The following is a 17070-nucleotide window of genomic DNA, read 5'->3' as shown; positions in this document are numbered from 1 at the left end:
ATTTTACCGTATTTTTCAGAGTGTAAGACACACTCCCCCCCTAAAAGAGGGTGAAAATTTGGGTAACCCCGCCCACCCCTTGCCCCCCACCCTCTGCCTCCTGGCTCCCAGCAATTTACCTCCTTGCAGCAAACAGGGGAAATGGGGCTTGCAGAGGTGGCCTTAGGCTATGGAAATCCCTGCAGCCTGAAACAGCTGATCATTGGAAGGCCCGTGCTAAAACTAAAATTGAAAGGAGCTGTTTGCTGTTTGCTGCAAGTAGGCAAATTGCTGGGAGACAGAGGCAGATTTTTTTTTCTTGGGCTAATCAGGCTAAATTAGAACAGGCTGTTTGCTGAAAGGAGGTAAGTCAATAACTATAAATGCCTATAGAATGTTCAAATTATTAGACTTATTTTTTCAAGACTGCTTTATTATTTTTCTAGACAACTTAACACAATGAAGCAGCTTTTTAAAATAAATGCTTGATCTAAAGAGGCCCAGTGCTATTGTATCTTCTTTTAAATAGAAGAGAATAACATATACTTCCAGTAAGCCACATCAATTTTAACAGCATCTGTACAAGTATAGTCTGAAATGTAACACCACAAACAGTGTGTATCATCTGTACTTTTTGCTGTTTGCTGCAAGGAGGCAAATTGCTGGGAGGCAAATTTTTTCTCTGGTTTTCCTCTCCAAAAGCTAGGGGTGTCTTATACTTTGGAGCATCTTATACTTCGGAGCATCTTATACTCCAAAAAATACGTAATTTCTTTTCAATAAGGAACAGGATAGGTAGCCATATTAATTGATATAAATAAATTAACAAAAGAATAAATACTGACTACGCAGTGAGACAAAAATGTGTGGTATGGTATTTCCTCTTTATAAATTGTAGTAATTTATTTTTAACACAGAGATACTATATTTCTGGCTGACAATCTAAATCTGTAGGAAATATTAGATCAATTATATGATGTAATAAAAGTGTAGACCTATTAGATAAAACTAAAGTGTGTTTGATTGATAAGGAAAATGCAATGAAGAATAAGTTAGAACAGCACTATGTGCCCCCTCCTGCCCTCAAAAAGCCTATAGCAAGCAAATGAATTTGTGTATCTCAGTAAAATATTTAGGGACAAGTACACGATAGGTAATTTTTCAGCCACGCAAATGCTGGCAATATATAATAAATAATGGTGAATTACTTTAAAGGAAAAGTTCTTCTTGAAAATATGTATAAGGCAGGTATAGGACAGTGCATCTGTGAATTTTGTTATGTGGGAGCTGGTTATTTTAGAGAAAAAATAGAAGTTGTGTCAACTGCAATTAAATGAAACAAACAAAATGTTAAAATTATGATATTTATGTAGTTACTTACCGAGCACATCTAAATTACATTAAAGTAACCTAAACATCTTAACAGGCATGTCACAACCTTTGAAAAAACACTTTTGGAAATTGAAAGTTGAAAAATTTAACACAAATGATTACAAATGGAAATATGGCACTTAAGGTGTGGTTTAAAAAATAAGAGAGAGTACAAAAATGGGTGAAAGCAAGTTAATGCAAATATGAATAACCAATATGAAATAAGTATGTCAAGAGACTGAATGAGGACTAGACCACAAAATAATTATGCAGTATGGAGGAAAGGTAACTTGGTTAAAAGGAAGGTGAAAACCATGACACATCTGGTTGGATGGAGCTGAAGAGAGGAAAAACTTAAAGAAATGGGTTGAATGAATCAATGTAAGGCCTAGTGAATCAAGGATGATTTGCAAGGATGCAATAGAGGTGATTGGTGAATAGCATTAATGGTCTAAGTAGATTTAGTCAGATTTGCTTTCTTTTTATTTTATCCTCTACCACCAATTTCTTTAGCTCATTCCTTCTTGTTCCTTTTGTGTAATATGCACTTCTGTATTTTGTTGACCTAGAAGGCAACTAGGTGGGTAATTACATAAGGACATGTAACAGCAAAGAAAAACCAGGATTCTATACTTTATAGAAGAGTAATTTTAAAGAAAACTGGTCATTTGCCTTGAGCACATATAAAAAAAAAACTGTTCTTTTCTGGTTGCTCACTAATCTTGATGGGTTAAATTTCTTCCTGAATTATGGAAGATTTCACTCCACAATTAGAATTTATGGATAGGGTTTCTAACCCTTTCTATCCTTTCCCAGTGTCAGCTGTTCCTCTCAAGGAAATTTAAAAGAAAATATCCTTACTTAACGTTTAAGTAGATGATACAAATATATCTAAAAAGAAAAATGAACCCATATTGATATTCTATACATTGCTATATAGCGATTCAAATACTGTAGTTAATGGCTTATCAGTATCTCAGTAAATGGACTCATATTTGTTCAGCAGTACGGTATCATGGACCATGAATAATGACTTTTTAAAAATGTAATACAATTTAAAAACATATTTGCCATGCAGTTTTAGAACAACTGTAAAGAATTTAGATTAATATTAATTTTACTTATTATCCTGTAAAAATATTAAAATGCAGATTTGGGACTAGTAAGATATGGTGATTATCCCCTTAAGATTGTGCTCGATTCCTGGTGACTTTGTAGACATGGTGACAATATAGTTTTCTTGGCAGAAATACAGTTGTGTTTATCACTGCCCTTCAGGAGTTTTTAAAAAGCTTTCCAATGTAGTTTAAGACTTTGACATTTCCTAAAGGTCTCCAACTCAAGTATTATCCAAGCCTGACCTTGCTTAGATTTTGAATCCAGCCAAGAATCCACAGCTTGCAAAAAGTAATAATAAAACATAGTTGTTTCTGCATTAATTATATTTGGTCAAGCTGGTTTGTGTTTTTCTATTTTTTTTTTACCACAGTACAAGAATTTAATTTGCCTTAAATTAAATCCATTGGATATCATTTTAAATAGTTGTAACTTGTAAGCAAGCCTTCCTTCCTTCCTTCCTTCCTTCCTTCCTTCCTTCCTTCCTTCCTTCCTTCCTTCTTCCTTCTATATTCTTTCTTTCTTTCCTTTCTTTTTCCTTTCTTTTTTCTCCCTCTTTCTTTCTTTTTTTCTCTTTTTCCTTCTCTCTCTCTCCCTCCCCCTCCCTTTCAGAGCCGCATTTTCTGAGAGCTCAATCTGATATTAGTTCATTGCTTGCTGCCTTCTTGGCCACAGCTGGCCTCTTGCTGTTCACAGCTGAAAAGTGAAATAAATGCCTGCTCTAACAAAAGGCAGATGAAAGTAATTCTGATCAAGTATAGTCATTTCCCGTAATTTTATCAGCCTACAGATATTTACATGATCTCTGGAAATGATTGGTTGTTCCTCTAAATGTAATATTAGTTTTTTATATTCTATAAAGTTCAGTAGTATATGTAGAGCTCAGTAAAAGTTTTCTAATCTTTCGCTTTGTTATTAAGTAATATCAACATTCTAACTAAATTATAAGATTGTAAATTCGTTACATAGATTTTGGTTCCAGTCATTAGCTCATGTTATTATCTATTTAATTTTCCTACTGTATATAAAGCTTTAAAGGGGAGATACTTAATATGCTAGTCCTTACAATATATTCATTGACCTCAGTTACTAAACTTTTATTTGAGGAAGTTGTGTAAGTGAACCTATGTTCTTAGCTAGTGGCTTAGGTTGCAGTTTAATACTCTGAAGATTGGAAAATAACACTGTGTTTGTTGGAAAATAGTATTTCCTATTTTAAACTGTTCTTGCTTTGATTATAGACATTTATTATCTTTATCAAAAATGTAATAGTGGGGTAATTTAAAATGGGTATAATAGTGGTTTATTGGACAACAAAATGGTCTCTTTTGCAAATGGATCCACTGCTTGCTAAATAGAGTAGGTTTGTTTCAATTAATTTTGCTTAATATTGCTCACAATTACATTGAAATGAAATATTATTGCTATATAGTTTAAAATCAGAAACAGACTTTTATAACTTCAAATAATTATTTACCTACTAATTTCATAATTTCAGCAAAGGTAATGTTGAATTTAGATAAGTAAAACATTAAAACTAGGTGGGGAAGGCATATATGAATATTCTAACACCGCCCCGAAGAAGTTTAGAAAATATTTAACATTTTATTTTATATTGATATGATCTTTAGATTTTCTATTTTTTGATACCTTATTGTACGCAGTGGTTTTGTAATGAGCTTATCAAACTCTTTCACAGTTGATTGAAAGCTGATTAATGTGCGCCATATAAAGATGTCTAACAATGTGTTGAAAGAAGAAACAAGCCTACTCCACCTACTCCAGATATCACAAATCTGACCAAGGGAAGCTTATAAATTTCCTTTATTCTACACATGGTGCCAGTTTAGCAAACCTTTTAGGAAAAAATAAATAAAACTGTACAGCCGTATGGTGCTAGACGCATAAATCAAATACTGTACTTTCTTTTTTACTTTTTTTTTACTGTTTTCTGCTAAAATTAAAGATTATTTATTCTTTTTCCATATTCGTTGCTTTTATAATTATTACCTTCTCAAATGCTATGACCTTGATCTTAAAAGTACTGCATAGTATAATTAGTTTAGTAATCATAGATAAGTGCAACAGATTTCAGATTAATGCTCATTGTTTTTAAGTGTCATCATTAGCATTGTTAAACTTGATAAAATACACTACTTTTAAAACATACACCACTCCTGATGTCAAGATCTCCAGAAAAATTATGTTTGTTATCTCTTGTGGTCAATAATACTCAAGATCATCAATTACATTCTTCATGTGATTTTAATTTATCTTACCAACATTGTTTAAATTAAGTGCCTTTCTACTGTAGGTAACATATACTTCACCCCTTTTATTGGTTCCACTACACTTTCAGAAGCAAATTAATACACCATAACATTAGCAATTAAACAAAAGCTTCTGACATCAGAAATCGTGTACTTTTATTTTACATGTACATTCAACACTCCTGAGGCATGTAACATGACCTAAGTACACAAACCATAATATTCCACATTGTTTCTTAAGTATATTAAATTGTGTTTAACATTTTAAAATCTGAATGCCTTCTTACAAGACTGTATGAAGCAGTCTAGAGACAGTAGAAAGATGAAAAATATGCCAATTGTGATCAAAGAACTATACAGAAGAACGGATGATTTATGAAAATGGCTGAATTATCTAAATTCAGACTATAAGCAGAAAGGCAAGAGGTCACAGTCCAGTCTATAAATATCATAGTAACAATATATCATCTGTACTATTCAGCCAGTGAAAAACTGAAGAAAGAGCTATAGCTCCAAGCATTAAGAAAAAATTAACAGTGAAACTAATTGGTGATAAAATATATGCTTTCTTGGTATGGAATCTGTGCTGATATATGAACAGAATGATTCACAGCTAGCAACATAATTTTCTATAATCTATGGAACTATCTCAATTTTTCAGTAATTTTAACAAGGTAATAATAGATTTGACTTGATATTTACCTTTAACAAATACAAGAATTATTTCACAATGCAACATTACTGAAGTTATTGGTACAAGACAATATTATTTTCATAAAGACTATGGAATCTAAGTGAATCCTATTCTTTGCTATGGAGGTTCACTTGTGCCTTTGTGTCCACTCATTTTTACTTAACCTAATCTATAGTATATCATAGATTACTATCATTGGAAAAACCTGAAGGACACAGCACTATGTATGCTGCTTTCAGCTCTCACAAAACAGATAGGCAGTTGAATGATTACGCCAATAAATCTAGTAGCAGAGTTTTTATTTTTGTGTTAAGAAAGAAAATGCATTGCTATTTTAAGAAAATAAACATTTATATAGATCAGGAATGCAATAAGAAGCTTGTTCTATCAGAAAAAAAGCTGCTCAGTTTAACAAAATATAAATGAAGGTGATTCAGAAAAGAATAAAAGTCGTCCATTTCATTACAAAATAATTATAATGTGCCTCTATGTTACTTTTTATAACAACTGTTAATACATAACACTATTAACCACGGGAAACTTACTGAAATACTTCCGTCTAGATCAATATATGCCACATTTTTCTCCAGCAAGTAGTAATTATCCATCAGAAGAATTCTTAATCAATATTCTAAGTTAACTTATGATTTAGAGTAGAGTCAACAAATACTATACAACTACTTTCAGAAGAGATTTAGTCATAAGATACTTAGAGCCATTTGTCTCATTTTTTTAAAAAGGGAGAGGAAATACACATATGAACTTAACAAATGAATTTCTTGCTTAATAACTAAGTGGTAGTAAGAATAATTGTTAAATATCACAAAAACAAATCAAGCTCTCCTTATTTATTAAAGCAATGCTTTCTGCCACATTAAGGTAGAATTTATTTTAAATATCAGGAATCAAATGCAAACTTATCTAAAATATTAAGTATATGTTTGAAAGAAAATATGAAAATACTTATAATTAAGTCAACAAGCAAATATAAATGGGAAATGAAATTTGTTTCAAGAACTTTATTTGCGCAAATATTCCCATTCAAAAGTTTCTCTCTCTCTCTCTCTTTCTCTCTCTCTCTCTCTCCCTCCCTCTCTCTCTCTCCCTCCCTCCCCCCTCTCTCTCTGTAACAAATTGGCTACAGAAGGTAAGCTTAGCCTTATAAACCAATCTAATATATAAGAAAAGGTTAAAGGGCATACAAAAAATCACTACTTCACTGAAAAAATCTGACATCCAATTTTCAAGCTGATTTATCAGTAGAAAGCTAAAATTGATAGTTGCCACTGGTTGGTAGGTAGCTGTCTGAAAAAGCTGCTACAAAGCCTGTAGTTTTGATTTAGCCACATAGATCAATATAAACCTATACTGTTTCAATTTTACAAATATTGATTTTCTGATATAACTTCAGGAAAAGAACATATATCATCAGCTTACAGAAAATAATCTTGAAATTTATTTCATAAACTTTCATTCAAAAAGGTTATTAAAAGATATGTGAAATACAGTAAGAGAAAGAGTCACTGCTAACATAGAATGGAATGAAAAAACATTCTATGTAGTCAGGATGCTCAGCTTTGAGATTTTATTCCCCCCCCCCCGCCTCTGTCCCATTCTAATTGGACACGTATATTACCCCAGTTGTGAAGCATTCATCTAATATTTCTATTTATCTCTCCCTACTCCATCATTCCATGCTTGAAAATTGCTTTATCGTGTTTGATGAAAAATAATCATCATTTGCTGAAGAAAAGAAGATGCTGTCATAAAGATGAAGAGCATGATATGTGTTCTATAATGCTTTAATGTATGTTTTAAATATATTTTCTAAATAAGCTTTAGTAGATGATTTTAAAAAAATACTTTGGATCTTTAAAAAAAAACTATTTTAAATAAGATAAAGCAATAAATAATTCCAAGTGTTGATGCCAGAACTGTTCTTTGTTCTTTGTCTGTAATTGGAGGCCTCTGAATTGAGAGCTTTGGAATGACACCAATCAGAAATACTAAAATGTAACCTATAAAAATTATAGTAAAATCACATATTTCATTATAAATTACAGGAGTCTCAAATTAATAATGTTTAAGACTATGATGTAGATTAATTTCCTGTGGTCTAGTTATCATGCAAAAATATACATACATTGTAAAAAAAGTATATTTTAAAAATTTTATAAGAGAAGAATGCTGTCAATTAATAGCAATGTTTAAAAAGATAGAATCATTGCAGGACAAAGAGAAAGAAATGTACTTTTTTGTACTTCTCCTTTTCTGCCCTATACATATTTCTTTCATTTCAACAGATTTCCATGTGAAAAGAAACTAGGATGTGGCTGTGAACATAAATTAGATGTGCAGCAGATTATGTAGATGAAGTTTATCTATAATAAATTGATTTCACTGGAGTTAGACACTTGTCCAGCAACATTTTTCATTCACATAAATGGAATGGAAGCAGCATCCACGTATGAATACATAAAATTGTAGGGACTGAGAGTTTTCCATACATGTTGCTCTCAGTGAACAGAGATCAGCATATAGATGTGAAACACTTGTCAGACAGAATCAGAGTTATTAACATTTCTATTACATGCTGGACCAAGGACATGTATGTCAAATGGTGAGGGGAAGCATGACAGAATTGTTGCTTGATGACTGGGAAGGATACTTTCATACTACCTCAGCTGCAATGACTCCCCATCCCAATTTATTATTTTCTCTGGCAAGAATCAGGACTGATGTGAGCTTGATAGTAGAGGAGGAGAAATATTTTATTCAAGCACTATCACACAGGCAGAAAATGATTCTGATCTTCATATGCCCTATCTTTTGTATGCTATTTATTTTTAATAAATTATATAAGAAATGAAATATGAATTTCTTCTGTGGTTTGGCACAACACTGATTTTAAATAAATACATACTGGAGTCAATACTGCTTAACATTATTATAGATAATTATAGCTATTGTGAGCCAGATCTATTACTATTACTTCTAAATAGCAAATACTGCAAGAGAAGCAAATTAAACTCTACATATTAATCTCTTCAAACAGGAAAAAAATGTTGCCCTGGACTCAGAAGGCTAAGGCTATAAAGATTCCACCTATGGCTAAAAGGAATTAAATTTACAGTTATAGTAAAAGGTAGTAAAAGTACACAAGATGCCTTACTGTATGAAATCGCATGTATTAAACACATGAACAAATTTCAAAAGTAAGAGAACTTTAAATAGAATGATTGCACTAAAATATTTTAAAAATTTAAAAATTGTTTCAACCATATTAAGTTTGGTTTAGTGATTAAGGTATCAGGCTAGAAATCAGATTATGAGTTTTACTTTCGCTTTAGGCATGAAAGCTGGCAAGGTGACTTTGGGCCAGCACAGCCCACCGCAAAGGGCTGTTGTGCAAAAAATAAGAGAGTATTAGTTATGTTCACTGCTTGAGTTATTTGTAAAAACAATAAAGGTGGGATTATAAATAATTAAACATTAAACAGAGAAGGGTCTCTACATAGATAATATAAATATCTATAGCTTCTGTTATTTATGGGGCAAATTTGTTGGAGATAAGATCCTGACTGAGGCAGGATCATGTTTATTTTATATAACATTATGTAAAGTATATTTTTTCCTCCAGGCAACATTTAAAATAAACTAACCATGGCAAAAGAAGATTTCTGCTTTACAAGAGAAAATATGATTCTTGTATTGATATTATTATTAATACCATCATCAAAACTTTTCCACTTTATTAAGCGCCCCTTACTTTCCACCAGAAATATACATATGCCTAACATGTCTTTTTTTGTTTGTTTGTTTATATACACAGAAATAAAATATCACAGCCAGAATATTTCTGAAATCCAATAGAAATAAAGATGATACTCATTAAGAAATATTAAAGTACCATAAAATCTGATTATGCTGTACCTCTCTGATTATTTGTACACCATAATAAATGAAGAGCTATATAATCTTTTAAAGGCAAGCAATCAAAATTGGATTTATTTTATCTTTGTCCAAATGTAAAATTTCCTACAGAGACAGTTGTATTTCAGAAAGCTTTAACACTAAAGGCAGCGATGAAGTTTCATTGTCAGAAATTTTAAGTTTTTTAAGGGACTTATTACATTCAATATTGGCCATTTTTTTAAAGGTGGAGGTTTTTTTTTAAAAAAATCAACATGTTCCATTAAAACATTTATTCATCTTTTAATTCTTTGTACATGTACTTTTCTAAACTAATTTTACAATAAATGTGATTTTGTGTGTCATATTTTTAAATGAATAAAAATAAGTACATACATACAGTATTCTTAAAAATAGCTAAGTATTAAATGACTCAACTGTTCTTGATAGCTAAGTATAGCTAAGTATAGCTAAGTATTAAAATTCAATCAACTGTTCTTGAAAACCTGTTAAAACAAAGCAGACTTTATTTACTTTCCTTAATAGGAAGACTAGATAAAATTCCCTGTAAAAGGATTATAAAATTTTGTTGCTATAATTAAGAAGCCATTCCTTAACTATCACCTCTGCAGATTTCCACAAATTTGTGCAATGCAGTTTCAACTTTCAAAACATATTCAATATTCAATCTAGCTTTGCTTATGTGATTGTAGAATTGGGCTTCAGGAAACGTCACCTAAGGCAATTATGACTAAGCCAATCCAGCCCTGGTTAGTGTTTCAAGTGACCACTTGAGAATTCTAAGATATTGGCTAGCCACTAGCCTGAGAAGTTGGGAGAAAAAATTCTGGGAAAAACAAGGCAATGTAGAGGAATGCTACCAAGGTCACCAAATGGATGCAATCAGGAGGAGCTGAGCTGAATTCAAGAGTATCTTTATTTTTTTCTTATTACAGAACTACCATTATTTTTCCTCATCCATCTCTATGGAAGTGATCTTGACCTAAATCTGCAAAGAAAGTTAATTTAGTTTTACTTCAGACTGTCATACTCTGCTATGGTTAGAGCTATCATTTTCTAATTATGGTCAATCCATTTGATAGACTTTGGGCTCACTGGTTATATTGATACTGCTCACAAGATCTCCAAGTCTATAGTACATCCTGCTTCCTTTTGTCAAAATTTACAAAAGAAGCTTATCATATGTTCTCACCTCAGAAAAATGAGGAAAGAAATGAGCTCATTGGGTTAGTATAAAGGCTGAGAAAGAAATAAGATAGCATAAAGAAAAAGAGGAAGTAGTGAAAGCTAAATGAGTACTTCACAGATCGGTTAAATTCCAGATTATGCTTACAATGTAATAATTGGATGAACAGGAATTGATTCAGATTATTTGTATCACAAATGCTCACATTCATTCAAAATACCAGATCAGAAGCATATAATTAACATTCCTATAATGATTAATTAATAACATACCTATATGAAACAGCTCCCCAAGCACCATGCTTATTAGTAAGAATATTCAGTATTTTCTGCTTTAGCTGATTTGCTGTAACATGATCACGATGTTTGGCTGCACTGATAAGATGATCACACATCTTCTCCTCTTCTCTTCTATCAGCAGCATATTGGGCACATTGAGACTAAAAAGAGAAGTGATGTTTATGATTTCATTAGCCAAATAACTTAAACTTGTTTTACTTTCTCTAAATCTTTCTTTTTTTAAAAAAAATCATTGAAATAGTTTAGGACACAATAGCATAGGACACAATAAAGTTTGTTTATTCCTAAACTTGAAGATACTTACTTACACACACACAAACACACACACGTTTTGCCTAAGCAACCTTGGGCAGTATACAACAATCCAATGAAACAGCAAAGATATAAAATAGTCATTATCTAAAAGCATTATATAATTATTATTAAAAATCATTAACTATAAAAACAAAAACAAAACAAAAATAAACCAATAGGTGGAGATATATTACAATAAGGATGATACTTCATTAGGTTACCTATCCCATGTACTTCCCACTCCTACTGGCATAACCAGGTTTTGAGGGTCCTTCAAAACCTAGGAGTGATGAGGTCAACCTTATCTCTAGGAGAAGATCCCAAATGTGGATGCCATGACAGAACAGGTGGAGTGCCTAGGACCCAACAAATGAATCTCCCTAGGCAAGAGATATGTAACATGCCTATTCTATTGGATCTGGTGGGATGGGAGATGAACCTGGAAAGGGGCAATCCCTCAAATAACCCAGTTGTATGCCATGTAGGGCTTCATAGGTCAACCTCTGAAGTACCTTGAATTTGACCTGGAAACAGACTGGTAACCAATGCAGTTCATATAACAGAAGTGTAACATGTGCTCTACCTAAGACTGGATACTGTAAATATCCAAAACTGGGTACAAGTGAAAAATATTCATGCTTGCCCCAAAGATTTCTGTGTCAGCAATATCGCACAAAATTCCCAATGACTATTAAAAGATGCTTTTTTGATAGAGAGCAAAAAAGAGGGGAGTATTGTCTTTAAAACACACAAACACAATTCTATACACATATATAAAGTATTTTATTATATATTTTATATAAAACATATTTGAGTGAACTTGACAAAGATTACTATAATGCATTGATCACTTAAGCAAATATCCTCATTTTTTATTTGTTAAAAGGTTTTTTTTGAAAATTAAAACCCTGAGAGAAAAATAATATAGAACCTATATCTCATTCATCAAAAATTCATGCTTCCTTAAAAACTGATTTTTCAGTTTTATTACATGTTTTATCTTCTGTCTCATATTTTTGTATCAAAATTCAGAAAATTTCTTCTATATCGCTGAAAATTAACACAAAATTATGGCATATGTAATACTTCAATGAAAATCTGGATGGAATCAGTATATCATTGGTTCTAAATCTATCAAGTAATATGATGCCTACAGATGCTAATATAAACATTACCTCCTCTTACTGCTTTTTTAGGTTATCTGCCCATCTCTACTTTTTAAAGAACTCTTATTTGTAAACTTATTTTTAATGAGAAGTTACCCTGTTGTGAATTCTCAGCCTTTATCCTTAACTTTATTTCCAAAAACATGCCTCTGGGTCTTATATAGGCTCCATAGGCATTCTTAGAAAATAAAATGGTATATGAAACCTTACTAAAAGAAAAGAGATGAAGATAAATTAGGATGGGTGGCAAATAAAAACATCAATTTGGCTTTTGTATTTTGTAAGCAGCCATATCTAACATGGCAATCGTTTTGTAAATAGGTAAGTTGTTGCATAGGAATTATTTTGTGAAAACAACCATCACACATTTAAAACATTACCTATTACATTACCATCGTTCTTCTTCTGTCTTGGCTACTTTTTACAGAGGCATGATTGAGTGTGTTTTAACAAACTGCATTATGGTTTGGTTTGGTTTGGTGGTAGCAATGACTCAGATAGAAGGTCCATACAGAGAGTAGTAAGGACAGCAAGAAGATTATAGTAAGTTTGCTTCCTGTTACTGCTTATAAGCACTACATGCTTACATTCGAAGCCTTGTTAGAGACCCTACACACCCACTTCATGGTCTGATTTGTTGCTCCCCCCAGGGAGGTTTCAAAGTATTTCTAATAGGACTACCAGATTATGTAACAGCTTTATTCCCTATGCCATCCGTCGGGTACAATTGCAGGATTCGTTTTTCTTGCCCTGTACATGCATACATCCAAATTAGACTATGCTGTTTATGTCTATAATATATGTGGGCATGGGTGTATGCACATTTTTGTCATATTTATGAAGTGTATATTAGAGAAGGTGACCCTTTGAAAGCTGTATGCAATGAAATTTCATTTTAACGTATGCCGATTAGTGTACATTTAAAATGACAATAAAGTTATAATAAAGTCTAAGTCTATTCTTGCATATGTTACATTAATGTATATTGCACAAAGTTGACTTGAAAAATATTGCAAAAGAAACAGTACAGATTAGTCTTTTCTTAATATATTCATAGAAGAGAGTTTAGACTTTCCTAAAATTCAGCATTACAACCTAATGTAAAAAATGGCTTCTCTTATAGCCTCACAAACTTGATTGTGATAATTGATCAAGAAGCTTAATCTAATTTCTACTTGAATGTTTATTAATAGTTTAAACTAACATTTATTATTTCTAACAATTTTCACTGTGTTCAGTCTAATTACATCTCCTGAGGCATACAATTAATATAAACATTAGAAGACAAACAATACAAATCTGAAATAGTAAAACAGACACATTGAAAACAAAACCTTTCAAGTCTTCAATGGCTGATCAGTTTTTGCACTTTCTTTCTACTTTCAACAAGAAAGCCCTTAAAATCTTCCTTGCATTATACCAGCTGCGTATCTGAGGTTATGTTTCTCCCAATAATTATAATGCCAGTTTTTATATCTTTTATTTAGGCATTTTTCATGACATATTCAACAGATATTAAATGGATACGGTTAGGGTTAGGGTTATCCAATTTAGAAGCATTTAGTGACTCCATATTCCATTTGAACTATTATTTCCTGTTCTTCATATCTATTTTTCAGTACACCCATCTTTTAACGAGATAATTACAATTGGAGTACACTGTCAGAAGCTATGTATGGTCAACAAAGCAAAAATGCAGATAGTCCATGACTTAAAAAAATTCATTTGGTGACCAAAGCTCCATCATGGAAAAAATGATTTATGACTATTTTTCATACAGCATCCTCATGGTCATGTGATCAAAATTTAGATGGTTGGCAACTGGTTCACATTTATGAGGTTGTAGTGTCCAGGATCACGTGATCACCTTTTGTGACATTCTGACAAGCAAAGTTAATGGGAAGCCAGAGTTATGTAACAAACATAACTAAATTAACAACTGCAGGGATTCATTTCACAACTGTGACAAGAAAGGTTGTAAAATGGGGCAAAATATATTTAACAACTATCTCACTTAGCAACATAAATTTTGGGCTCAATTGTGGGTTATAAGTCGAGGACTACCTGTACTTGTTTTTTAGAAACTTCTTTGTCTTCCCATAATTTCTAAATGTGAGGAATATCCATGTCACTTTTGAATCAAACTTATATATCTATCAGTTCCTGTTCCCAATACTGTTCAAGACTGGACTTAACATCTTAAGTATTATGTTACTAACATATAAAATAAGTGCATTTATTCAGTAGTTTGAACCTTCTTTAGTCTTGATTACTTGTTGGAATTAGAATATAAATACATCTTGGCCACAGCTGTGATTTTTTTGTACCTCCTTATCAATCATGTACAGCAATTTAACTGCACCATTGTGTTAGACTTTTAAGCAGTTGTGTTAGTATTTCAACAAATCCTGCAGCTTTCTGGATAATATCAATATGAATTAACATTATAATGTATAGATTTGCAAACGAGTGAACAAATTGTAGTTTAGGTTATACAAGTAAATCTTGATATATCTTTTCATTAAATTTCAAATCTATAGAATAATAAATTGTACTCATTGAACATGTGAGAATTGAGGGGGGAAACGGAAGGAAGAGGTGATAGAAAGAAAATGGGTTATTGTCAGAATATGGCCCTTTTGAGAATGTGTCTCAAAGCATTCTCCATCTGTTTGATATCATTCTAGACTGTATATTCTTGAATGTATATTCTTGAATGTACATTCTTGAAGTATATTTTGTTTTCTAATACGAAAAAGCATAAAAACTGCATGTTTAAATAATGTAAAACCATTGCACATTTCTCCATCAGGATAGGCATATGTTTTAGTTAAATGTATTTTAAGACCATAGACATCAAGGGGTTAATTAATTTTTCAATTTACCTATTTGTAGAAAGAAACACCAATTAGTACAATAATACTGTTCAGTAATGAGGTTAATATTTCATCAGCTTATTGGACAGTTAAATCAAATTTTCATTTTTCATTCTGAGCAATTATAGAAGTTAACAGAATGAATGGATATTAACTGTGAAATAGGCTTTTTAGAGAAAATGACTAATGATGAAATAAAATTTTCTTATCCTTCTTATGTTAAAGAAGAATTACATATTGTTTCATTGTTTTTAAATACAGGGGAGGGCAGGACAGTCTAACGATTACAATGGGCAAAGAACTCTGAATTGATGCTATTTTATCTTTTAACTTGAATATGTGTGTGTGTGTGTGTGTGTATTACATATTACACACAGACACACACATACTGTTCTGTGGAACAGTTTTTTTGTTTTTCTTTTTTCTTTTTTGAGGTCAAGGAATTGTGACGAGTGATTTGAAATATTTGCTATTCATATGCTGAAATTATATTTTTAATTTTTATAAAAAGCTATTTTTCTTTATTATGCAATGGTAATATTTTTAAAAGTGAAGGACTTACATTTTTAAAGAAACCTATGTTTCAGAAATGTCTTTGTTTGCTCACTAGAAAATTGACTTAAGATTCCCCCTTAAGGGAATTTGGTTAATATTCTAAATTGTATTTGCTAACTGAAGCTGGAATCTAATTGAATATTCTCATTTTGTCTACGTTTCTGACAGATCTTATACTGCAATAAATTCTTCAAAGGGCAGATAACTCAATCTTCTACTGTCATCTTAAGTTTACTGCAGAATGCTCTGATAAATATCAAATGTTATTTACCACTGAAGCTGTATGAAACTTCAGTGTGACAGACACTTAATTGCAAATGTGATATTTAAAATTTAAAGTCAAAATATTTAGAATATGTTTGATAAGATTCTAAGTTTGCAATGCAATGTATGGTGTGTGTATGTGTGTATATACGAATGCACAAATACATATATACATATACATACACATATGAAATATAAGTCAAAGATCTGTTTTTAATCTGAGCCAAAAAAATGAAAGTAGCAAGACTGACTTGTAGTTCAAGTAATAGCAAAAGAAACAGACAGACAGTTCTTCCATCCTACCAATCATGATAAATTGTTATTTGGCAGAACTTACAAAATATAATACAAAAGAGGAAAGACAACAAAATACAATACTGTATATGTTGTGCCAACTCCCAAGGATGAATAGACAAGAATCTATAGTAAGGTTTATAGTGAGGTGAGTGTATGAGTGAATGAATACACACACACACACACACAAACACATATTCATTTCTATCCAAACCTTAATCATGGGCATTTAAATACAATTATACATTTTTAAATTTTCTTTACAGTCCAATGGAATCAGACTAAAATTGATGTGATGGGGAGATGCAGAAAACGAATTTGAAAACAAATTAATCCAGATACAGTAGGGAAAAAACTTTCCAGAAAAAAAAAAACCCAACACAATTGTACAGGAGAGATAGTATATTGGAATGCTGCTGATTCTTCCATTCCAGATTAAGTTACCCAGATAGGTATATCTACAAATCAACAGGATATGCTTAAAAAAATAATATAGAAATATAAACAAAAAATGCATTGTTGCCATTGAAATCAGTTGTTACAATTATCCTATTCCTTTCAAACAGACCTAGTTTCAAAAAACTTAACTTAGATTCAGCTCCTATTTTTTTCAAACATTGAGAACCTTGTGAAAAGGTGATATTGTCTGCTGTGGAAAAGAGATTTTTTGCTGTTTTCATATTAAAAACCTGTATTATAAGACATTAGATTCATAGCCTATTTTAATAATTCGGGAAACTATCAATCAGTGCAGTCATACAGGGCAAAAGCTT

General features: G+C 31.6%; 1 protein-coding gene across 2 annotated transcripts in view; it reads right to left on the bottom strand.

Moving 5' to 3' along the window:
• The window catches only part of NBEA (neurobeachin), a 384945-nt gene that overhangs the window by 194283 nt on the left and 173592 nt on the right, over window positions 1-17070 (bottom strand). For both annotated transcript variants that reach the window (XM_032219812.1, XM_032219813.1), the window contains exon 38: window positions 10822-10988. In XM_032219812.1, the coding sequence (XP_032075703.1) occupies window positions 10822-10988 (167 nt within the window). The remainder of the gene's footprint in view (window positions 1-10821; window positions 10989-17070) is intronic.

Source organism: Thamnophis elegans, chromosome 6, assembly GCF_009769535.1.
Source record: "Thamnophis elegans isolate rThaEle1 chromosome 6, rThaEle1.pri, whole genome shotgun sequence".
Lineage (NCBI taxonomy): Eukaryota > Metazoa > Chordata > Lepidosauria > Squamata > Colubridae > Thamnophis > Thamnophis elegans.
Note: the sequence above shows the minus strand (reverse complement) of the source record. Positions and strands in the feature narration are given on the sequence as shown.